Source organism: Perca flavescens, chromosome 4, assembly GCF_004354835.1.
Source record: "Perca flavescens isolate YP-PL-M2 chromosome 4, PFLA_1.0, whole genome shotgun sequence".
Lineage (NCBI taxonomy): Eukaryota > Metazoa > Chordata > Actinopteri > Perciformes > Percidae > Perca > Perca flavescens.
The window spans coordinates 29,913,321-29,939,356 of NC_041334.1; the positions used below are offsets into that span (position 1 = coordinate 29,913,321).

At 39.7% G+C, this 26,036-nt stretch overlaps 1 protein-coding gene across 1 annotated transcript; it reads left to right on the forward strand.

Moving 5' to 3' along the window:
• The first annotated feature begins 1,765 nt into the window (after nt 1–1,765).
• Nucleotides 1,766–25,934, forward strand: vstm2lb (V-set and transmembrane domain containing 2 like b). The gene is made up of 4 exons (XM_028576636.1): nt 1,766–2,039; nt 22,365–22,534; nt 24,124–24,168; nt 24,440–25,934. Exons 1-4 carry the CDS (start codon nt 1,934–1,936, stop codon nt 24,746–24,748), a joined length of 630 nt encoding a protein of 209 aa, XP_028432437.1. The 5' UTR covers nt 1,766–1,933; the 3' UTR covers nt 24,749–25,934.
• Nucleotides 25,935–26,036: the final 102 nt, after the last annotated feature.

Sequence of the window (26,036 nt, forward strand, 5' to 3'; positions counted from 1 at the left end):
TGTTTGCACTGTCAGCCCTAGACAGCTCAACACAGACCTATGCCCACCTCTGTATCACGTGAAGGCGATTCTGAAAATACGTACACATTCAGAAAATAATATTAATATTAATGGAATTGGACGTTGATGACTGTGGCATCACTCCCAGATCTAAACTGTACCACACTGTTTTATACTCTTCTGTAAGCCTACAAATGCAAGTATTGATCTCCATCTCTGTGACCATTAGGAGGTTGCAAACCATCTGTATACCAATAGATCCTTTTCATGGTATAGATTGCATTAAATGTCTATTCATACACAAGAGGAAAAACATTAGCAAAATAACAATAATTTCAATTTCTACAGACTGCACTTCTGCAGGAGAGACAGTACAGTTTTTACACACCGTAAAAGCAGACACACAACGTTGCTAGGCAATGCAGTGGTTGATGATGTTCTTATCTGTAGAATGAGTTCAGAAATGTGTTGTTGTACTCGCCTGTCTAAACGACAGTCCTGAGCATCTCAAAGTCCTCCTCAATTAAAAGGTTCAACTTCTGTGCTTGTTCATTCTCAAATATGACTCGTCTACTCTGCCTCTCTGTCCCAGTATAACCAGTCCACCCTGTCGCTCTGTCCCACTGGGCTCCTGAAATTTAAAAGTTTTTGAGCTAAATGAGGCTCTACAGTCCTATCAGGGATTATTGTCAAAAACAGAAGAACGGTCTCACGCACCTCACTGGAGGTAAAAGTTCCTCCGTGAAACACCATGAGCATTTTAGCTTTTAGCATGTTAGCCAGACCCAGCATGCCCCTAATATAAAGGTCATAAACATTGTGGGTTTGCAGAAATACAATAATGCTAATTATAACCATTCTCCATAAGTATGTGATCCTTCATCATTTTTGGCACAAAGTGCTAGCCCTGGCCAAGGTGCACCCGCTGATCCACACCCCCCACACCCTGTGACACTCCAGTGAATGTTGTTACACATTTACAACATGTAGGCTATCTGTTCCAGAGTGTCAGCTGAAGACACACCATGGAGCTTCTTCTCTGCTGCAGCGGATTGATGACCTTTTTTTATCTGTTCCATTGTCAAACACTTTATCAGGACCATTTTGAGACTTTTGTTTTTACTCTGTAACAGCTGAGACTTGAAATGTAGCGAAGTACTTAGGTAAAATGTAAAATGACCGACTGTTTCCAGTCAGCGTAAGAAAACGGTGATTAGGCCTATTACTTTAGCTTTCAACTTTAACTTCCCCAAGCGGAATAATAAAGTACATAAACATACTGTATTTAAAACATGTGAAACCCACCACAAAGCTATAAACTAGGCCTGTAGTATCCACCTATCATCACCCAAAATCATCACACAAAACATCACGATAATCCCCCACTAATGGATCTAAATCCATTGCACAGTAATACAGTATGTCAACAGTAGGCTAAAAAGGAGCCTAAAAGTGATTCTTAAACAAAAAAAGGCTCGCGTTAGCTATAGATATGCACAACCTGAAGGGGTAAAAACAACCTGAAACAACAGTGACAGACAAGAGTGTTTTATCTTCAAACAGAAACAAATAGATCTGAGAGCCTCTACTTTAAAACATCAGAATGACATACGACTTCCGAAGTAAGTTAACAAGATTCAAATGTAATGCAGTAATTAAACTTAAACCGACACATCTCTGGAAGATCCCTCCGCCTAATTGACTTTCATCAGTGTGAGCCGCTGCACCTGTCTCCACGCTGCTTCTCCCTCCGCCTCCGCTGGCCGAATCATCTCCTCCCGCAGAGCCGAGTGGAGCATCAGCAGCGTCTCTCCCCTCCAGCTCCCAGCTTTATGTCTGTGAGGGCTGCTCAGCGCCGGCGGGGATATTTTACCGATGCTCTTCACCTAATGTGACACATTTTATTCAACTGCTTGAAAGACCGGCTGAAGCAATGGGAGCCTTTGGAGGGATTTTACAGTACGTGGGACTTTATTTTCAACTTAACGCAGCTCTCAACGTCGGACACGGCGTGGTGGATAATCACGTCTCTGGAAATGGTAAGTTGTATTATGCCTGTGTTTATTGGTGGTAGCTTATAATATTGACTCTTGAGAAGGAGTGACTGGGTGCGGTTCAGTAGACATTTTTTCTTTTTAATCTTTTAAAGTTTATTCTTGTTATGAAGATAAATGTCAACTATAATTGCAGTCATACTGTTGTCTGTGAAAGGTAGGCTGGGGATTAAATAAAACTTTGCGAATACCCTACCTTTATCATCTTTTAAAGTGGTTCAATATAGGCTAGTGCAAGTTGGTGAAGCATTTGATCTAACGGAATTCGACAGATCACTTTAATAACTTATTAAGAGCTGGGCACAAGCCACATTCATACCCCACAATTCACCCACACAATACATTAAGAATTAGTAAAATTATAAATATAATATTATAATTATAAGTAATTAATGAATTATAGTAAACTCAACCTGTTTTGTTGGACCAAATCAGGTAGGCCACAGCAGCATATAGGGGTTTTCAAACCTTTGTCACAAGAGGCTGTTTCAGCATACAATTCAAACAGTAGCTGCTATTAAAATAGTTAAGGCCTAAATGTCAGAGCAAAATAAACAGGTTCCCAGGGAAATAGTGATACAATATAAGTAAGTTAAGGACAAGCTTATTCTATAATAACATATGATGTGTTTTTTATACGGATCATGACAGTTATAGTGGGGTTAGGATGGAAATTAAAAGGAGCTGTATGGCTTGGCTCATCCTGGAAAATGTACAGTCAAAGTGAGTTTTTTGTCTTATGCTATATACAAAACTGTTTCTCCAGGCTCAGCTGTGTCTACTCTGTATCCTTTATAAAATCACATCCGAAAGCCACTGAACAGCTCTATTTATGTATTTTAAGAATTTAGGAAATTTACTCTTAACTCAGGCACACCAGGAATTTTTCTTGTATTTATCTTCACAAAAGTGCTCGTTTTGCCACTGACAGTCTCAGATTAATATTCTTAGTATCTGACAACATTATGGAAAGGATCCCTTCAGAGATAGACCTTTAAAACCTCTTTCTGTTTAACCAGAACCAGCTCTGAAGTCGCTCGCACTAAACCCACCAGACTCCATTTATAAAAGCAATACTTGTGTATAGATCCAACATTTTCACATGTAAATCGGTAAACAATGTATTTATTACAACGGAAACTAGAGTTGTGATGGTTGGAAAAGTGGAAAGACGACCCCAAATGGCTTTTCCTAGTTTTATTTTGTTTCTGTCGACTTTGAATGAAGCGTATTTTAGATGCTAAAATTACTGTTTATTTAAATGGAGTCTAGTGGGTTTAGCGAACCCAATTTCAAAAATGCAAAAGATGACGTGCAACATAAGCTTTATTTACAAGCCCATGTCAAAAGCAGATTTTGAATATTGCAATTACATGGTATTTGCCTTAGATCGTGAGGCTACAGGCATCTTGAAATACTATCTTCTTTTACTATGATTTCATCTTACCTCTGGGCACTATATGTGAAATAATACATCATTAGGTAGGCTATATAATGTAAGTTAAGTAAAATAGTGTTTAGTGACACTAAACTAAAAACTAAACAAATACTAGTTCAAGTCAGTTGTTTGAGACGTACACTTGTTCCAAGGATCGGCACATCTGGGTAATGCCGTTGAATGTGCGTTAGCATGTTCCATGTTTTTCCATTGACATAGCCTGCAACGGTGGAGGAACGGCAACACACCTCCTTGTCTCATACACACCTTTCTCTCTGTTGCCGTTGTAGCTGACCGGGAACCAGCGGGGTGGTCTTCCAGCTCTGGTGTTTCACTTGTGCTCTCAAATGTTGGTAACGGCATACGGCTAAAGGTTTATGGGTGGAACTTGCGGTCATCATACCATGTATTCTGCATGCGACTGCATGCACCGAACCGTGACAACGGTACCGTGACGGTTCCGCACGAATACAAAAAACGTTACATCCCTACTAATTATCTTTCCTTTGGCTACTTTCAGACTGCAGGCCAAAGTGACCCAAATCGGATTCTTTTGAAATCTGATTTTGATTCTTTTTCATGACAGTGTGAACAGGGGTCGTGCGCTGAATCGGTCGTGCTATTAACGTCATTGCTACACAATTTCTTAGTAAAACCAAAATTAATTAAACTGCATTGTTTTCTTTTGCCATGGCTATATGATGCTAACTGCAGAATGGATTTCAAAGACTTTGCGTGCCGATTAATAGCCTCCAACATTTCTATTTTTTCTACGGATCTTTGAGTTAACATACATGGTAACTCAAAGATTCGTATGAGTTGAATTTGCACCGCAGCGCCACCACACCTTGATGCTCATGACAAGAATAGCATGTATAGTTATCTTTATTGAAGTGAATTAGGTTTAAATCGCCGTCGTACATGAATGAATGAGGTTTTTGTAATATTCAATTTTTGTAAATTTCCGATACAGGTCAGATTGTTTTTAAATGGACAGTCAGATCAGAATTAATGCGACTCTGATGTCACTCTAGATCGACCATCGTCACAATTCTGCACTTTCAAATAGACTTTACATGGCGTAAGATACATCTATTTATCAGCGATTACATTTTTTTGAGGTACATCAAGTTGCCAGTCCGAACACATAAATAGTCCTTATTTAAATCATTGTTTTAAAAGTTGTAACATGCACTAATAGCCAATTTCAGAGCTATTTAACTAGGCATAATGAACACCCAAGGGACCGTGCCCGGTGGCTGAGCCGCCCTGCACTGCAGGCTCATATGACGGTTCTCCTGAGTTCCTGTAGCTCTAATAGTAGATATAATGGCAGCAATTCATAATTTGTATTATCTTATAATACATCCAAGGACTGTATGCTGTACAGCTAGTAACATGGATGTAACGTCTCTGTTCCCAAACTGTCAAAATTCACTAGTAGCTAGCGGTAGCTAGTAGCACGACATAATAAATAAATCTCCTTGGTTCTCTTAATACATCCAGGGGTTTATTTTGATAAACATTTAAACATTGTGCTGCGTGTGAAGTGTGACGCTATATTACTTGTTTGTGCCTGCGGGTCACTTTCCGTGACCAGTTCATACCTGAGTCTGATGCGGGCCACAAAAATAATGTGAACAGTCAGTCAAACAAATTGGATCTGGCAATAAATCAGAATTGAGCATTAAGGCCTGCAGTCTCAACATAGCCTTAGACTTTCTTATAACAGGACTCCCTTGAAAAAGAGGTTTTTAATCTCAATGGGACTTTCCTGGTTAAATAAAGGTAAAATAAAATAAAATAACCACTTACTTGTAAATGTTGCACCAAATCTCTTTTTGAGTATATATTTTCACCTCATAGTGACTGAGTCCACAGTTATTCTGTAGGTGCAGTTATGCTGTAGATGATGGTATCCTCAAATATGTTTTGCTTTGATATGGTATAGCGTTCAGACAGCTGCTAAAACAACTTAATTACTGCTCCATAAATGCTTTAATTTTCAGTCAGTGGAGAATACCTTTTCTGTTACTTTTCTGTGTCAGCTCTTTTAAACATAACTGGCATTTTTTACCTGCAATTTTACCTTTTTCCAGCAGCTCTAAACGTAGAGTTACTGTTGTCTAATTAAATTGTGTGATAACCACTTCATCACAGTGTCTCACCAGTTGTCCCTTGAGCCCTCGCTGCTTAGCAAGTTAGCTTTAGCTTGACCGCTATAAATAAATGTGGTACGCACAGTTTCAAATGGATTGACTGTCTTGGACAGGCTAGAAAATTAGTCGCATTTCTCCCAAAGGGAGTTAATTAAAATTGGCTATAAACGTTGTGTTCTCTTTCCCACTCCATGTCTCAGACTGGCCATAAGAAAATGCCTTAGGATGTGGACTCTTAACAAGAATGAAAACTCTTCTGGAAAAACAACTGTTCAGGTTTTTAAAACTCGATCCAGAAAACAAAATAAATCCTTCTATTTTTATTTTTGAACAACAGTAGCTGCAGCACCAGAAAAGAGCATTTTTTAAGGTTAGTTATCCTCAGGAGATTTTTCTTTTCTTTTCAATCGGGCTCTTTGATGAATTGCCCAGGCAGAGGGGCTGGATGCACTGTTCTGGAAAGTGCTTGCTAGATTCAGCCTTGACTCATTTGTTTCAGATAAGTGCATCTGGCTTCAGCTGAAGTGTAGATTGAATCACCTGGAACGCAAAATGACATGTTCTGTGTGAAGTCAAACGACCAGGTTATGTGAACCAGGTCCTTCACCAACATGTGTGGGCCGCTTGTGTCGGAGTATGACTCACCTGCCATACGCTCCTTAGGGTCGGATCTCACCAGTGAACACAAAGGAGATAGCTAAGAGTGACCATACCACTTTCACAGTGAGGGGGCGTGTACCAATTCATTAGGCTTCCAAAGTGTCTAGGATTTTCTGCCAGTTCTCTGCTTGGTGTCCTCTTAATGAGGATGGCCAGCCCCAGCAGTTTGCATTGGCTTTCAAATTAATGGAGCTCTGACTGTGTGAGGGAAGGGTGAGGGGGGCAGTAGATTGTACAATCATGCTGTTACAGCGGAGGGTGCTCTCCTGCTCTCTCCTACCGAGCTTCCGTCAGCAGGAGGCTCGGTAGGAGAGAGCAGGAGAGTGAAAGGATGGTTAAAACAATGCTTACCTCAAGAGGTAACCGGAGGCAGGAGCCGATTTTAGCATGTCGCAACTTGACATGCAGCTGCTTTCCTCCGGTGATGTGAAGTAGCTACGCTTGTCATGACCCACAGTTAAAATAATATTTGTCTATTTCACTGAATTTTCTATAGACAGAATTTGTGATTTTAGAAATACACAATGAAGCAGAAGAAGTTCAGTGATGGTACAATGTGTTTTGGAATTGGTTTAACACTGAATATTTAGGGGAGAAAATTAGCTTTCTTTTCACTTTTGGAGGCATTTGTTCATTACAAATATTGCAACCCATCTCCAGCGGCCATTACACACTAGCAACTAATAACAGCAGGATCAGCTACTTACATTTGTTCTGAACCACCAGAGAGAAGTTAGCAGAGAGCCTGTTTTGTGTGGACCTTCTCACCTCTGGCTGAGATGGTCAGCTCTGCTCAGTGAAATGTGCAATTATAGTAAATTACTCTGACACAAGAGAATATAGTATACAGGCCATTTGCAATGAGGTCCTGGTTGTATGAGCTCACTTAGACTTACTTAAAATATGTTAACATTCCATTACTTCCACCAATGTGAAACTGCTTCCATTTTAAGTCAGCTTCATTCAGCACATCATGCCTAGCACTAGGGCTGTGCTCGATTGATGAAATTCTTAGTTGACTAATCAACTAGTCGACATTCAATTGTATCAACTAATCGATTAGTTGATTTAATCGACAGATCTGTAAATCTGAGTTTCTCCGCAAAGAGTCATGCAAAAGCACCACTTTAATTCTTGTGTTTACCAGAGATGTGCTCGTACGTTTCTTGGAAATAAGTCATTGAGCATAAAAAAAGCATAAAACATGACTAATCGACTAAAGAAATCTAAGATGACTTAGACCAAAACGACAGATTAGTCGACTAATCGACTAAGAGGGAGCAGCCCTACCTAGCCCAGTGCTCTAAGCAGCTTGGTCACTGCTGCACTCAACTGTCGCGTTTTGTGAAAACATACACACCATCACTTAAAGGTTCTCCAGGGCACTCGAACAGGACATAATGTTGTCTTTCTTCCCCGTAGAGTACAGCTGGTGTACAGTGTGCATTCTCAAAAACAGCTCAGTGACCCAATATGTGTTGTCAACTACCTTGTGTTGCCACACACTGAGAGGAAACGCAGAAATAGCCTCGGAGTCTTGTGTCCCAAGGGCTATAAAAAATTCACTCTGGAGTACCGGCGGCAACGGGCAGACAGCTGCTTGCTTGATTACCGGCTCCATTCTTATTTCATTATTTTACCTTCCACCTTGAATGGAGGCTGAAGGTCTCGCAGCAAGCGATTATTTCCCCAAGGAGACTCCTGTCTATTTGCACCGCCACTGATTCTGAACCAAATACAGCATTATTGACTTTCTGGCAAATTCCCAGGCTACTTATTTATATCAGTGTTATCAGGTTTTTTTGACATTAGGTTATTGGTTATTGGTTGTCACTTGTACACTTGTAAGTCGGGGTCATAGCGCTATTCACAACTGCAATACAATATAAAAATACAATAACTTAATAAAAGTGACTTATTTTGACTTCTAAACAATATCTTTGTTTTGGTATTGTGTGAAAACTATAGCCTCTAAACCAGAACAAATTGCTGTCCCTGAAGGTTTTTCCCCATATTCAGTAACCAAACATAACTTCTTCCTCTAGTTGGTTATCTGCATGCAGGATTAAGATCAAGATAAATATCTGCAGCATGTCTCTTCATTACAGGAGCTTCTTGCTGTTTCATCCACTCGGGGCTCCCCTGATTATTAAAGCCATTCATCAAGTTAGTGAAATACCTCTTCCCACAGGGATTTTGTTCACGGACTATTTACATTCACCTTGGTGGAAGTTATGATGTTAAGCTGGATTTTTATGTCTTGGTATTGACTGTGGCTGATTTCTTCTCAATGAATCATTCCTTCTCTTCAGTGCCCTACGGATGTGACTCAAATGGATGCATTGAGTTAATGACCTTGATTTTACTTGCTGTCCCCTTAAGGTGGCAACTTTTCAGATGAAAATTTTTTGCACTTAACCTAGAGAAGGATTTTCTATAATTCTTCCAGCTACCAGGGCTTCATTCAAAATTCCTTTGACTTATTCGTACTGTACACTACTTTTACCTGACTGTTAGGTATGTCCCACACTCTCACATTCCCTAATTTCATGCATGGTAATATAGGCATTTCATCATTTAATTTCTTACCAGGTTTAAACAGTACACATTTTGAATAAAAAGTGTCAACTTTACTAGCCAAATCCTATATCTCATTCTATGCAATATAGCATTTCATTACCATGACAACACACATTGTAGTTTATTTTAGGTCATTCCCACATACACCATTCTGGTGGTGTACAGTACTAAGCTAGTACACTAAGGGGGAGTTGGGTTGTGAACCAGAGGGTTGCTGGTTCAAGTCCCCATATGGACCAAAGTACGGTGGTGGACTGGTAGCTGGAGAGGTGCCAGCTCACCTCCCGGGCACTGCCAAGGTGCTCTTGAGCAAGGCACCAAACCCCCAACTGCTCGGGGCACCTTTCCATGGGCAGCTCCCTCATTCTGACATCTCTCCATTAGTGCATGTATAGGTACTGAGCATGTGTGTGTAATTCAGGCCTGTGTGTAATAACAACAAAAAACATTGTAATTTCCCCTTGTGGGATTAATAAAGTATACATTATTATTAAGGGTGTTTTTGCACTTAGTTTGTCTGCTCTGGACCAAATCAGTTGATGAGTGTAAATTCGGAGCATATTCTCCTTGGTTCAGTTTCGTTTGACACAGAGAAAAATCCAAGCAAATTAAAATGCATCCATGCAAGAACATTCACTCTGCTTATTGGTCAGATGTGTCTGGGGCGGCAGCAAGAAAGTAAATACAGAAAGAAGCTCCTGTGTTCTGAACTAGTGCATACATCTTACATCTCCATGGTTAAACCAGCTTATTTCATTTAAATAATTTTCCAGACATTGTTTTGGAAATAATGTTACTACATCTGCTCACCGAGACTTCGCTCTGCTCTCTGTCTCTCATTGTCGGTCTCCAACTTTAGCAACGACTGGTTTGACCAAGGAGAGCTTGACCACAGTATATTACAGAAACATTGCAAGCTGCTACAGTTGCATGCTCTGCTGCATCACAGATTGCCAAGCACACTTGACTACAGGTGCCGTTAAATTCAAACTTGCGGTGTACATATTGTTGGGTCGGATCGAAGTCGGATCACGTTCCTTATGAACAAACTGTACGGAAGCGTACCAGTGTTCATTATGTAATCTGACCCGAGACCACCTCCTCAAGTTGGTCTCGGACCGGTTCTTTTGGTCTGCACCCGAGTGCAATTTCTGTGTTGTCAACTGCCCAAACGAACCGCACCATGGTGGTAAACGTTCCAGGGTTTGAGTCAATCGAACTAAACCAGGCAGGTGTAAAAACATCCTTAATGTGCTTAAAGTAGTCCCCCAAGAATGCTGTTTGTGTAACATTTGTTAAAAACTACAGCTATTTTTCCTTTTTTTTGGAAATGGAGCTACTGTTTGTTTATAATCTGTTAGTTAAGATTTACGTCTTCAGTAGGGATGATTGGACTTGAATGTCTTGAGAGACGGACCAACACATACAGTACAGGCCAAAAGTTTGGACACGAAAACATTTCACTAATTAACCCTGACAAAGCACACCTGTGAAGTGAAAACCATTTCAGGTGACTACCTCATGAAACTCATTGAGAGAACACCCAGGGTTTGCAGAGTTATCAAAAAAAGCAAAGGGTGGCTACTTTGAAGAATCTAAAATATAAGACATGTTTTCAGTTATTTCACGCTTTTTTGTTAAGTACATAATTCCATATGTGTTCATTCATAGTTTTGATGCATTCAGTGAGAATCTACAATGTAAATAGTCATGAAAATAAAGGAAACACTTTGAATGAGAAGGTGTGTCCAAACTTTTGGCCTGTACTGTAGTTGGTTTTGGTCTTTTTATGTGACATGTTGACAGTAAGGAAAAAAATACAGAATAACATAAGCCTTATCGTTTAATGGTTTCACAAAGAAAAACAGAAGCTTGCAGGGTTGATGACAGGCTTACTCTGCAAGCTTCTCTCTCTGGCTCTCACACACAAGCACACACACATGGATCAGCCAAGATACGGGTGTCACACTTGCTTCTCGTCCATGCTAATAAGCCCTCTGTAATTTAGTCATCCTCAAACAGCTCAAGCTCCCTCCAAAGCAGGGAGGGACATGGAGAGAGAGAGAGAGAGAGAGAGAGAGAGAGAGAGAGAGAGAGAGAGAGAGAGAGAGATCGATGGATTGACCTCACACTGGCACTCAGGCTGGATTTATCCCTCTGATTTTGCTATGGAGTGGTCTCTTTTGGGCTGGAGCAGTGTACATGCATTTGTTATATATTTATGTCCTTTACCGCATTGCTTTCTTTCATCATTTTCCTCCCTTTTCATTTTTAATTAGTCTTTGGTGAATAGCAAGCAGCCGCCTCTGTGTTCTCATGGCCTCACTTCTATCAATGCTCTCTGAGCAATATTGTTAGAAATGCCAAGGAGGACCATTTTAAAAATAAATGTACTGTACTTGCATCTTGAAACAAGGGCCCCCTGCTTCTACTGTGAGGTGGTTCTGACAGTACTGCCTTTAGGAAAATCTATACTTAGAAAAGGCCAAGCCAAGAAAACTCTTTCTGTGCCAGTTATATAGCATTAACAATGAGGCTACACAGGGTGCTAGAAATTTCCCTGGAAGTCAGTATTAACATCACAAGTACTGTACATGTTTTCACACTTTTCTCTGCCAGTTCGGATCTGTGAAAATGTACCATTGGCGTCAGCCGTTGGGTTGATTTAGCATTCTACCAAGGTTATGGGATTGATTACTAGTGACGCCCCTGTGATTAAAGTCAGGAAACAGTTGGATGACAGAGCAGACAGCCTAACATCGGCACAGCACTCACCGTTTGTCAACAAATCGTGTTTCACAGGCAGGTTGAAGAGGGCGCCTGCATAGCAAACTGAAAGGCAATTTGACAACTCAGTCAGATCGATAAGGAGCATATCTGCCAACGCTCCCTTTTTCCCGGGTTTCTCCCGTTTTTTAGCCCTATCTCCTGGACCTTCCCTCCTGTTTTTTTAAATCATGCTGATGTTACAGACAAATTAGCTAGCAGCAATAGGGCTAACTAAAAGAGGGCACCCCATATTTAAAGAACACCATAAAAAGTTGCGAACTTGGTCCGTCTACATCCGACAGGACTGATTGGTTCCATTTATCTTTTAATTAATTTAATAATTTTATTTATACTGTTTATTGATCCCCTGTGGGGAAATTACAATTTACACCCTGTGTGTTAGAAATCACTACACACAGGCCTGAAATACACACAGACATGCTCAGAAACTATTCATGCACAACTGGAGAGATGTCAGAGTGAGTGGGCTGCCAGTGCTGGACCAGTACCCTGAGCAGTTGGGGGGTAGGGTGCCATGCTCAGGAGCACCTGGCAGTGCCCAGGAGGTGAACTGGCATCTCTCCAGCTACCAATCCACACTCTATACTTTGGTCCGTACTGGGACTTGAACCAGCGACCTGCTGGTTCCCAGCCTAAGTCCCTATGGACCTCTGTCATCTGTTCAGATATAAATATAGGTCAATATTCTAATATTAAAAAATAAGGCAGGTTTAAAAAATTTTTATTGTTGTTATTTCTCCCGGGAAACTCTCATAATTTGCATGGCCCAAACTCCTTTATAAATAATCGGACCAATATTTGTCTAATGTTGACCAGTTGCCAGATTTTGTATGAAACGCATCCTATTCACACAATCCACACACCATATACAATTTTCAACCCGTTTGTCACCTCAATCTGGCAACCTACAACCCAGTTGCGCAGTTGATCTCTGCGCAAGCTTCGCAGAAAGTTCAGACCCGAAAGCGAGCCGATAAAAATGGTGAAGGAATCGAAATATAGCTGTAAATTTCAACAGTGTTGGGTGCAACAATTTACATGCATCTTACCTAGTCATATCGACAACCTCCATGCTTTATGTAAGGTGTGTCACATTGATTTTAAAGGTCCCATGGCATGAAAATTTCCGTCATATGGACACAATTCTTTAGATTGAGGAAAAATTTCATTTAGGTGACAGTGACTCAGTCGCCTTGTATTTTGTCGTTACTTGTGACAAATTGTACTCCCCTCCAGCTCTCTGCAGACTTTACAATCCTTGAAAGTCTCAACCGCCACATCCACACATTTGGGATGTTCCCTCAGTTAGTCATTTTTTGTATAATCAATGCTTATCATTTTGGTTAAAATTGCTCCTCACCTTGATTGTATGTCCCCTCCCTCCCAAATGTAATGTTTCCTGGTGTTAGAGGATGCCAATCACTACAGCTTACAGTAAAGGAGGTCATCTTACAACAATAACAGCTCAGGTAGTGAGTGAGAGATGGAACTCTCTGGAAATTGATGATGGAGATGCTCAAAGATGACGACTCCGATGATTTCAGATTATAGGCAGCTTCATTCAATATTGAACAAGATTCTCATGAGGGAGAGCACCTAGCCATGCACCGCTGCACAGACCCAAGTGCTCTTTCCAAACTTCAGATCAACCTTACAGTCTTATAGATCCTGAAACTCACATCTGGAAACCCTCATCCATGATTTTATCCTAATACTGTCAGGTTCCCATGCTTTGGTAGACTCAAACATCCTGTAGGCGCCCTCCAAAGGCCATCTGTTATTCAATTAGTTACTCAATTAGTTAACTTAACTTAACTTAAACATCTGAACCAGATCCCACCATCGCACGCATCGGGCCTCTTTGCCTCCCTGTGACCTTCTCCCTCAATCGTAATAACAGATTATTGAACATATGAAATATGAAAATACATTTGAGTACATGCAAGCTTGATTATTTCACCTATCATTGAGGTAGAGAAAAGTTTTAAAAAGCAACAAATGTGGAGTAATATTTGCATTGCATAGTGTGACATGTCACAAATATGTATTTGAATCCCTCTCTTCCGTGTCTTTCTGTGTATCTGCAGTTTGATTTTTATTCTGGTAATGAGGTTGTTTGCCTCATTGCCCTTCGCTGGAAACAAATCAGTGGACAAAGTTTATTATATGATAGATTCAAAGAGAATTGCATTTCAGCTTTGTGATGAGGAAAGAAAGTAGAAAGCGGAGTAAAAAGCAAAAGTGCAGTTTTTTTTCTAAAGCTTCAAGCAGTCGCTCATAAATTTATTTTTATTTTTCTGTCCTCCATTTGGTAAAGGAGTTCATACCTTTAATCTGCTTTGGATTGCTGTGATATCCTGTGCTTTGGTTTTGTGGTTGGGAGAGGTTTGTGTGGTGTGTGTGTGTGTGTGTGTGTGTGTGTTTCAGAGAGAGATGTTGCAAAACAATGACTGAACAGGCTCCTTTCTGCCTCACATCCATAACTTCCATGTACACTGTATAGGGACACCCTATGCATTATGGCTTGCATAAAACATGCAACAGAATCACACAGCAGAACCGTTATGGTTCATTTATGGTTCAGTTTTTTTTTTTTTTTACAAGCCACAGGGCACCACACACAGTGAAACACCACACACACACACACACATACACACACACACACACACACACACACACACACACACGTCTCCCAGGATGCTCAACACCTGCCAGAGCCAGTGGGCAAGGCTCCAGGAGATGTAGCGAGCTACTCTGAGAGTTGGAAGCATCTCTTTATGCCACACACCAGAGAGCCAAGAGACACAGATTGCCCACTCAGCTAGAGATCCACAGAGAGTAAGAGAAAGTGTGGAGGGGAACTGAATTAAAGGAAGGAAGGTGAAAGTACAGAAGAGGCTGGAGTGGTAGATGAACCTTTACAGTTTTTTTCGATTGCCAAACGACAGTGGGCAAAACTGGAGTCACATGTGCAAAACTCTAACTACAGTCTGCACAGCAGCAGTTCATGTGGACCAAACTCTAGATCGTTTTTCATTGCTTGAACACAGTTTTCAGAACTCTACACACTTATCCCATGACTTTAACCACAACGTGCACAACACTGTAGATTTACAGCACTTTGTTCAAATGCTAACACACTGCTGTCAAAACTGTTAACCACACATTCAAAACAGAATAGATTTCAGTCTGGTGCCTATCAAACACTGCTGATTGCAATTTTAGCTGAAAGCCTAAGTAGGTGTCTTATTTTAGACTAGTTAGTAAACATATACGGTATTTATATAGAGAAAGCTCAGAAAGCCTTTTTTTGTATACAAACACCAAATAAGAATGAAACAATTATACACTGTACTGTTTGAGAGAAACAGGTAAAAGAGCAAAGATACCAACATGTTCAGGTAAGATGTCTGAGGTTATATACACAGCTATAAAAAAAAGTGAAAAACACTATATCTTTACAATAGTAAAACTGCGTTCTTACTGTTTTTCAGAAAGTAATGGAGGTGAAAGCAATAGAAACACCACATTCATTTTTATTTAGAGATGATGCAGACATCCAATGTGATGAAGAAAACTTGCCACATGATGCTGGAGCGAGGCAGGATTAGTTACACTATTCTTTGGTACTGTTACGTATGTACCTTTTAGTTTTTTTTCCCCAGTAATTCCATAAATTACTAGAGACAAAATACTTTAAACTGAAAAACTGCAGATTTTCATTCCTTCTTGTTTACCTTATGTAAAAATTGGTATGCTATACAATCTATATTTTTTCCTTAAATAAACTATTGAGTAGTGTCAAGTCACTCAAATTGTTCAAACTGTAAAGATAAAAAAGTTTGTAATTTCTGTATTGGTGTTTGACGCTAGTGTTTTTACCCTCAGTGTGTTCTGAGTGACAGTGTGTGTTATCTCAGTGTGTGTGTGTGTGTGTGTGTGTGTGTATCTGTGTTATCTCAGTGAGGCTTGTGCATAGTGTTTGGCTGCACTGAGCCTGTTTTGCAGGTGATGTGAACTGAACAGCTCAGGTGACTGTTGGTAGTGCAGACTGTAGTTTGAGTTTTGCACATGTGACTCCAGTTTTGCCCACTGTCGTTTAGCAATCGGAAAAAACTGTAATAGGTCGAAAGTAAGAATAGAAAGCAAATAGGAACGGGAGAGAGGAATAAAAAAGTAGTGCCAACAACATGTGGGGGAGATTTGTGGGAGATGTTACTGAGCTGGAGAGAGAGAGTGAGAGCAAAGAAGGAATTTAAACAATAGAAAGGAAGAGGTGGAAAATTGAGAAAAATCTTACATTTGCAGAATTGGGTCTTATTCGTTGGCAGGGGACATGGGAAAGTGCAGGAATTACCTTGCAGCTATAAGCCTGTCCGACTGTAGCTTTGGACTCCCGAGTGTATTTAAGGACTCCACATGCAGCTCTCTCCTTGACTTTGACTTTGAAATGGCTATGGAGACTCAGCAAGCTTCATTAATTATTCACCAGTTCTCCTTTGTACTCTACTTTAGTTGTAAGTTGTGGAAAATGATTGTCTATTATATTTGAAAAGGCGTCAAGGGTTGCTTTTAGGAGAAAAAAATGACATAGTGTGATATCACTATCAAATTTGGTCTTGATTAGTCAATTGTTGTATAAAATAAAGACAAATGGTGAGCGCCAAACATGTATTGCTTTTATGATATGAATCAAAGACAAGCACTGTAATCTTAGTTGTAATAAATGTAAACAGCACACATGCAGTAAGAACAGTGGCAGATTTTCCACTCAGAATTGTTGTTCATTTTTGAAGAAATCTCTTGGAAAAACTGTATGAAAAAGGTTACTATACTGTAGGTTGTGGAGCTAGTCCCCATATTAGCCTATTGCAGATATATCTGTATCGGTGCATATGTCTGCCACTAACAAGAAATTGCACTACAAAAATGTCAAACTAGGATTGAGTCAATTTAGAAACAATAATACCATTACATAATATATCCACCAGATATTTAAAAAAAAATCCAGTATTGGTTGGGCAGTAAGACGGTAGATTGTACATTATGTTAGAGCAGATATACATTTTTTTTCAAACCATTTCTTACAAGTTTGCTCTTGTATTTTTGGTTTTCCATCCTACCCTAACCCAACCGCCAACATTACAATACCTCCTAGAACCGCCATGGGGTCATCTTTACCCCACTAACTAGATGTTAGTGGGATAAAGGAATATTAGGTTGACCAAATGCAGTTTGTTTATTAATTTAGCAATTGTGCTTTATTTAATTGCAGACAGAAGAAGTCCAATGTTATTTTTTTTTTTATAATTCTTTAAACAGTATCAGTATCACTTTTACTACACCCATGCACACCGCTTCAACGTGGAGAAATCCAAAGCTTGACAAGCCCGTCATTGCCTATTTATGGTTGCTATGATTGCTAACTATGATGTTACAAATAATGCTTAATGGAGGGGGACAGTGAATGGACAATTGATAAGGAAAGTATAATCCATTGATTTTCTATTGGTCAACTAATCAAGTAATAATAAGATAGGCCTATTCTTTTATCATTACTTTACTATAGTCAAAAAAGATTTTTTATGCTCACTTGTTTTTGTATTGTTTACTGTGTCCCACAAATATCTTTTTGTCTGTGGGAACCCAGCCGGTTCAAAGTGACAGATCCTGCTGTCTGTACTCTGCCGCTAGCTGTTGATACTGTATTTTGAGCACCCTGCGAATACTAAGAATACTCAGATGATTGAAATGCCATCCTCTGTTGTTTTGCTCATACATTTTATGCACAGTGAAGTTCTCTATTCCGGGCTTCATCTTTGGCACCATGTGTTCAAAACACATTACAAGACATTGTGATTAGTTTTGTCACACCCTCTGTAGTGCCCCTCCCCCTCTGGGAGTGCTAGTCTTGAATGATAAGCTGTAGAGGAAGAAAAAATAAATGAAAGAAATAACAAGAATATAACTGAATAGAAGTCAAAGGTTGTTTTTTTTTACTTTACAGCACCTCTTCAAACACACCTACAAAGTGCTTTTTCAAACATAAAGTTAATATTGTTGTTAGGGAGGTTAATGATAAACCATTAACTGACAATAAGAATTTTGACAAGCGGCTGCATTTGCCCACGACAATGCATGTAACATTGTGGCTGTGCGACCGGTACAAGCGCGCATATGCCCAAGCGTCCCGGAAGGGTGAACTGGGACTCCGTTGCCTGCTTGTCGGTTAACGGTTAATGATCGGTTAACGAGGGTCGGCTATCGGTCAGAAAAAAAATATCTAACTTAGCTCCCTAACTGTTGTAGAAAGAAGAATCACTGGCAAGAAACCATAAAGAAAATGTCTTTTCTCAGAAATGTTTCAAAACACAAAGGCATAGAATCAGCATTTTACCTCAACTTGGCCCCTTAATGATTTTTTTTTCAATTTCCATTATTAGTCCAAAAGAGTAAAATTAATTTGTGGCAATGAATTGATTGAGAGAAATTTATATTTTCTGTCACCAAGTATTGATTTAGCCGTACGAAGAAAAAAAGAAAAAAGAAATAATTGGCTGCCTAAGAATTGCAACTTACAGTGTTGTAAAAGAACTGCTACTGTAAGCTCCTTTTTTCAAAGGTTACATTACAGTTTAATCTCTGGATCCTTTAACTTTCTAATATTCATCAGAGCTTTCCATCAGATGCTATTTCCGAATCTCTTGGACGTGTTCAGTTCAGACTGAGTTGCTTTGTTATCCTGAAAGATTTTCTTGCCATCAGGAAAGGAAGGCATCATCAGATGAAAGTGAATCATTATGCCAGCTGTGATTACAGTCTATAATGGCGTGGTAGGAACAGTTAGTGCTACAGGAAATTATCCCAGAAAATATGTCCCACTGTGCAGTGGAATGAATGACAAGACATCAGTGCAAAGTTTTTAATGTTTTCTTCTTTTGATTTACACAGAGCTGCACTGAAATCAAAATTCTTACCCAGAATTATTTGTCTGTTTGGTTATCTTGTTATCTATCTTACTATTCTGTATGTTAATTTCATTACCATATCAAATTGATGTATTGAGAGCTGCCTCCTAACATGAGCTTCAGAAACCAGGGAAAAAGTATATTCAAGTGTCTAGAGCAGGGGTCGGCAACCTTTTTGATAAATGCCCTTTTCAAAATTTCTTGTTTATTAGTGTGCCATGTCAACATTAAGTTTAATTATGACATCACATCAAAATGTAATATCCAGGGAATCTGTAATTTTATTCCATAGCAACATTTGGTAACATTTATTTGTCATAATCAGGACCTTGTAATTATTATTATTGTATATTATTATTATGATTATGGAAACATGGTTTTAGTATGCAGCGTCCTGATTGGTGGAAAATGGGCTGACAAAAATATCACTGTCAAAGAGCCTGAAGGGAAAAGTTGAGTGGAAAAGCCCAGCTTTAATGAGGAATGGTATAAGCATGGGAATAAGCAGGTCCTGTATGCCTCATTTTCAATGAAATGATGCTATGGCAAAAATAATAACACAACCAGCATCATTATCAAGAATGAAGTACACGAACATAACGATTGCGTCATTCACGTGCATATTAAGTAGCCACATGTATTTGTTTTGGTATTATAATGCGTCCATATTTACCACTCCAGCGGAGAGGATGGTTTCTTCAGCCAGCTTAAGTTTATAAGAATTTGTCCAAATTTCCAGATTCCCGGCAAACTAAGATAAACAGACTACAAACCGACAGCTTTTGTTTTAGCTTGTTTTGTAAAAATTTGCTATTTGCAGAGTAGAGCTGTGTTTGCTTAAAGTGCCCATATAACGCTAATGCTAACGCTAGCATGCTACGTCATTCTCAATAGCAAAGCACTGCTACAACACACACAAGTTCACCATAATCTACAAAAGAATTACTTACATGTGCGCCCTCATTTAGAAGTCTCCCAGCTAATCCTGCCTTGTAACTGACCAAAGTTGGAGAAACAGGCTCTCTTTAACTGTCTCTAGAGTTAGATAGCTGACATGCTCTACATCTGAGCTACTGCGCATGTGCAGTGCAATCAAAGATAGTACAGAAGAAGAAGATGAAAAGAGGTCTCACTCTGTAGCTAAAACAGAAACCAGGTGAAAAGAGGATCTGCAGCAGTGAGAGAGAGCTGGGCAGTACAACAAAAATATGGTGTTTTTTGAAAATTAAACCATGTAAACCTATTCTGGTACAACCTTAAAATACAGTTATGAACCTGAAAATGAGCATAATATGGGCGCTTTAAGCGCGGTGGACAAGAGTGTACTGAGCAGACACATTTCTACATGTTGATGCCGGTCTGCACAGGTGAGTGCATTGAGAAATATTGGCTTTTAACTCACGAAGGTTTTAATGTAGTCTACTTACAGTAACAAGACTAGCGTTATTTCATCTGCCCCGGCAGCCGTTGGTAATCCTCTTTGTATTGTTCTCAGTCAGAGATATGAGTCAATCAAACTACTGTAAATAACAAGTCGCGCAACTGTAAACGTTGTAATTTGGAATGCGTATGAGAGAGTGCTTCAGCATTTCAACCATGATTTCAACACATCAGTAACTCTCTTGCACACATATTGCCAGCGTGCCATTGGTTAAGGTCCCGCGTGCCCATGGTGGCATGCATGCCTAAGGTTGCCGACGCCTGGGCTAGAGTGTGCTGTTTTGATGGGTTTTTTTACCACCAAGTGCTGTCTGCGCATACATAGTCTATATCCTTGACGTTCCACTTCTGGGATTGCTCCGGTGCCGCAGGAAATTCCACCGGATGCATGTCTTTTCGCCGAAGTCCGTTTCCTTCCGCTTTCTTTGTGTTGGAATTTAAACTCTGGTGGATTTATGAGGACTATGGTTTACTGCTCCTCAGATCTCTGCAGGGTAAATTGAGACAGCTAGCTAGACTATCTGTCCAATCTGAGTTTTCTCTCACACGACTAAAACAACTTTTGAACGTACAAGTTCCACCAAAACAGTCTGTAGGTATTGTGTACAAGGTTCAGTGCACTTTTATATGCTGCTCTGTCCCACTTCTTGTCACTGTGTGTGTGTGTGTGTGTGTGTGTGTGTGTGTGTGTGTGTGTGTGTGTGTGTGTGTGTGTGTGTGTGTGTGTGTGTGTGTGTGTGAGAGGAGAGGGAGTCCAATCCACACCAGAAGACAGCCGTGTGTGGATAGTCACTCTGCTGCTCTACAGCTCATCTCTCTGCATTTTCCTATCACCTTTCCTCACTTTCCTCACTTTCCTCACTTTCCATCTATCTTTATCAGCTTTCTTCTCACTTCGGTTCATTTCTGCCCTTGCCCTTCTTTTCTCTCCTTTCCTTCTTTTCCTCTTCCTCTAAGTTTCTTGGCCCCCGTACGGCTCCATCCCTCCAGTAAATCTCCTACTGACAAATGAGGCCACTGCCTGGCCGCAAGCAGCGGTGCATCAAGGACATGACTCCTGAAGGCCCAGTCGCTCGAATCACACCAAAGCCCTCTCCACCGTTCCTCTATTCTTAGCCTTTCTCCTCACATCTTCCTGTCCATCGCTGGATAAGCTTTCCACAAGAGCCCAGACAATGTCAATTACAAATACAGTGAATGACTTCTCTCGTTGCTAACCTGGTCTAAATATTCTCACTCTGTGTGTCTTTTGCCGGGTCTTTCTGAAAGAGGATTATTCTAAAACGTAGAATATAATCTATAGATAAAACAGACAGATTATTCTTTTATCACACTTTTAGTACTAAGATGTGAGTTTGTCTCACATTTCAAATTTCCAGAGTAAGTAGATAATGGGTGATGTTTTTATTTTTTTTATTTCAATGTGTGCATATAATGAGTTTTAAGAATTGTATTGTTGTATAAAATGTAGGCCTATATTTACGAGTGTAAATTAGTTGGAGCTTTTAGGAGATTACTTACAGTATGTATTTTTTTTTTAGCTGGAGCTGATAGCATTAGAATGCATACTTGTCATCAATCATACACATCAGTCAGATGTACATGTACACAGAGGTACATTTATCTCAGTTGATGTCTCCATTTTGCTTGAGCATCCATAGACTAGAAGGATTACAAAGTGTCCCCCCCACACACATACTGCATGCTCAGTCAGATTATATGTGATGGAAAATGTAGTGTTCTGTTATATAATTCACCATAACTGGAAGCTAAACCAGAGGAAAAGATGTTCTCTGTGTAGGTGGTACAGTATTACAGCATGCAAGTGGGATTGAAGTGTTATGACACTTCCAATATAATATATCCGTATGTTCAGATCAGACTGCTGTACCATCGATAGAAGAAAGGATTATAACGTTCTTGACACTTGAGCTTGCTACTACAGTATCTGGAGAAAGATTAAGAGAGTGAAAAGTACAGGAAACTGTAGATTATTGAGTATGCATGATGGATTGTACACAAAAATGGCCACCAAGTAACATAAGCAACGTTTTCATCTAACTATCAACAGTCAATACCTTCTCTCTGAATTTCTCATAGCTATATTAACTTGGCTGCCAACAGCTTGTATCTGTGTGTCACAGTTTGTTTCTTGTTGAAGTGTGATGCAGAATGTTGCCAGTGAAATGTTGTCACTGAGCTCCCTGAGAAATAGAAATCTGGAAGATTTGATGTCTTAAGCTCCTAAACCTTTGTTCTTTTTTGTCTCTTGCAGCTCTCTTTACAGAGGTGCCACACGACATCACAACGCAGAGCGGTGAGGATGTAGAGATGGCTTGTTCCTTCCGTGGGGCAGGCACTCCCTCCTACTCCCTGGAGATCCAGTGGTGGTACATTAAGGACTACAGAGACTGGCAAGAGAAGCCTGCCCAGATCACTAATAATGTAAGACGTGAGGTAAAACAGTTACTTGTACAGTTGTCAGAGGGTACCTGGAAAACTCTACTAATTAACTCCACTTTTTATTTATAAACAATATATCCACATATTTGTGTTAGGGACAAAATAAACGGCCAAATAGGATTGCAAAAAAAAATTATGCAATGTCATTTTTAGTTGGCTATTTAGCCTAACCAGTAATGACCTGACTCAGTTGTAACACATTAACACCACATGTTTCAATTGAGAGCGCATGAAACCTTGTTAGTAAGCTAGCAGAGGAGTTAGCTAAATGTGATGACTAAACAGTTGAAATGTTTAGCTTAACACCTAATAAATAAACAGTTGAAATTGTTAGCGAAAAGTAATGAATAAACAGAGAAATAGTTAGCTAAAGATAATGAATAAACATTTGAAATAGTTTAGCTTCTGCTACTAGGGGGTAACTGCTAGTACAAATACAAACTTGACCAAAGCAATCTGAACGTTGATCATTTAATTGTATGAAAAATGATGGTCTATTCATAATAGCATATTATGGATGGTGCCGATGAAGGGGTACTTGAGCTAACCTAATAGGATTGTGGGGATGAAGTCAGACAAAAAAGGTTGTGACCCACTGAGTTAGTGGAGGCTACTGTAAGATGACTAAGTGCACATGGTGCTTATGTCTAACATAAATGTGTCATTTGTGAACAGCCAACTCATTCTTTGTGTATTGTCCATGTTCAGTTTTTATCTTACTAAACAACATATTGTGTGGTTGTGTGGTAAAAAAAAGGACAATAGAAAACCAAATGGGACTCACTTCCTATATCACTGAGATGCGTTATGGTTAGTGCTTGAAAGAAGCCTATTCATAATCTATGACAGAGCTATTTTCTCATACATGAGGGCTTTTATTTTACTCAGCAATATATCCGTTTTTCAAGGTTAAACCTTTCTTTTTTTAATCTGTTAAGTAGAGTTACAAAGTCCTTTTTCAGTTTTACTTTTGCATTTTGGCAGTTCAATTTATTCAGACAGACCTGCTTGAACTGAACGTAAAGCTCACTGTATATCAGGCAGAGGGAAATGCAATATTTGCCATTGCAGAAACCCTATGGCACAGAAACGAAGGGATAATTGCTGTTTAGCATTAGCACTGGGGGAACAGGTTGACTCTCTCCCATCGTGGGGGAACTCAGGCTCCCCTGTTGTGCCTCTAGACACTATAATTGGCACTGAGAAAGAAATAGATTTTCAAAATCTCACTCTGCTCAATGCATAATTCATACCTATGCCCCTGTGCCTATGCATTCATACACACTCTCCTGCTCAGAGGCTTATATCTGCTTGGGGGCTGTAGAGTGTGTGCTAATACACACACATTTAAACATGCACATATAATGCATACACATGCACAAAAATGTGCATAAAGTACAACCACCAGAGAAAATGGTAACTACAAGAAAGCTTTGTTCAGAAAAGACTGACGAAAACATCAAACATGTTTTGCTTATGAAATGTGTCATTTTTAGCATGAGATGTTTTTTAGAAATGCGCAACCTCGATCCGCCTTCTGTTTCTAATGCATCATCCATATTTCTGTGCAGGTTGTACCCCTGGAGAAAACTTCCAAAGATGCCACCAAAATTAGTGTGAGTTTGATCTTGCGCCAACTGTCAACAAGCACAAAGTATCTTTACTTTGTGCAATATCAAAGAAAGCTAGCAGATATTGTTTTTATTGTCATGAATATTAAAGAAATCCAAGCTTCTGCAACATATGTTTATATTATCCATTATAGGGATCGGTGCTTCATTAACTCTTAACCACAAATAGGGGGTTTAGAATGATATGGAACATGTTTCACTGTGTGTTTACCTAATGGCTTTAAGTAAGAATACATCATCTTTTGTCCCCATTTAGGTGGTCAAAGTGGCCGGCAGCAACATTTCCCACAAGCTCCGTCTCTCCAGTGTCAAACCGTCAGACCAGGGCACGTATGAGTGTCGTGTCATTGACTTCAGTGGCGCCGTGGCGCAGCAACACCGCATTCGCGCCTACCTCCAGGTGGAGCCTCAGAGGAGTCAGGGGTCGGATGGTGTCAAGCTGCAGGAGCCAAGGCAGAGGTCACAGGGGAACCACCAGCACCCCCAGCACCAGACAGAGGGCAGGGAACTGAAGAGGAGATCAGCTGGCAGCACCGCTGACTGTAATGAGAGCTGTATGCTTTAGAGTGGGCAGTCCGCCCGTCTGTCTGCATGTTTATGACTTATCTCTATCTCTAAAGAGGGACTGTCATCAACACAAGCGTTACCACAGTCGAGGCCTCAGACGTCACTGGACCCCTTTGTGTTTCACGGTTTGTTTGTCTATCTTTAATATTGCTGTTTGGATGCCGATGCTGTTTAATGCCAATAAAGGGCATGGTTTTATTGACTTTACATATGATTGTGTTCTTTTTGTTGCTTTGTTATTTGTCTCTGTTCTTTTTCCTAGCGCATTGGGTTTATGTTTATCTGACAATAAGGCTGTAATCACAGAGAGAACCTTTATTTTATTTTGTCTGAGCAGGACTCTTTCATTGGCCGAGCACCCTGAACTTCTCCTCACAAAGTTACTGTACACGGCAGTGAAGAGTCCAAATTATCATGGATATAATAAATATTAAATAGGTGATATGGAGACAGAACTTTGCAATGTGCCAGTTCTACTGTCTTTTACCAAAACGTGCCAAAAGCTGCAGAATCTCAGTGTAAATGCTTTCTAAGGAACAAGAAATAAATTAAGCTTTTTTCATTTATCCGTGAACTTTATAAAGTGAATTGATTTAATCTTTGTTTAAACAGTATCTGTATTTTGCTTTCTAAACCATGACTAGAATGTTTGTCAAAATGAAAATGTATGCCTTCATCACATCAAAATAAGTGTATATATATAATTATATATATTATGTCTATTCACACTTAGCACTGTAGACTTTTACTCTTGTCATTAAAATAAAGTTTACTCTGTGCTACTTAACCAAGGACTCAAGAAACACAGCTAGGATGTGAATCGCTCTAAATTTTGTCATCATTTTCTCAACCACAATATAACTTTTTGTCTAACCTTTTATGGAGTTTGTGGTCTGAATCACATCCTCCTCTTGACTGTGTTTGTTCTAAGTGCTGCTGTTCTGTTAAAATACATTCATTTGAAATTACTTTGGTCTTTTTTTCAGTGATTCCGGTATACAGTGTTGCACTTTATTACTATTTTACTATACATGTTAGTGAGAGTGTGGGTAAGCCATGTCCTCTGTAAAGGAAATCTGTGGTTTGGTGGCACAAACTAACTTGTTGGTAGATCCGTATGTGTCCTTCATTTGAACTGTGTGGTAAAATCCCATTTTATGGTGTTTAATCTAATACATGTTGTGAATGGGCAGAAATGACCTTTTATCTACTATAGGATGGAAAAAGGTTAGGTAATTTAGTTTTATGTAATTTAGTATTTCTTTTTTCACTCCACTACACATTCT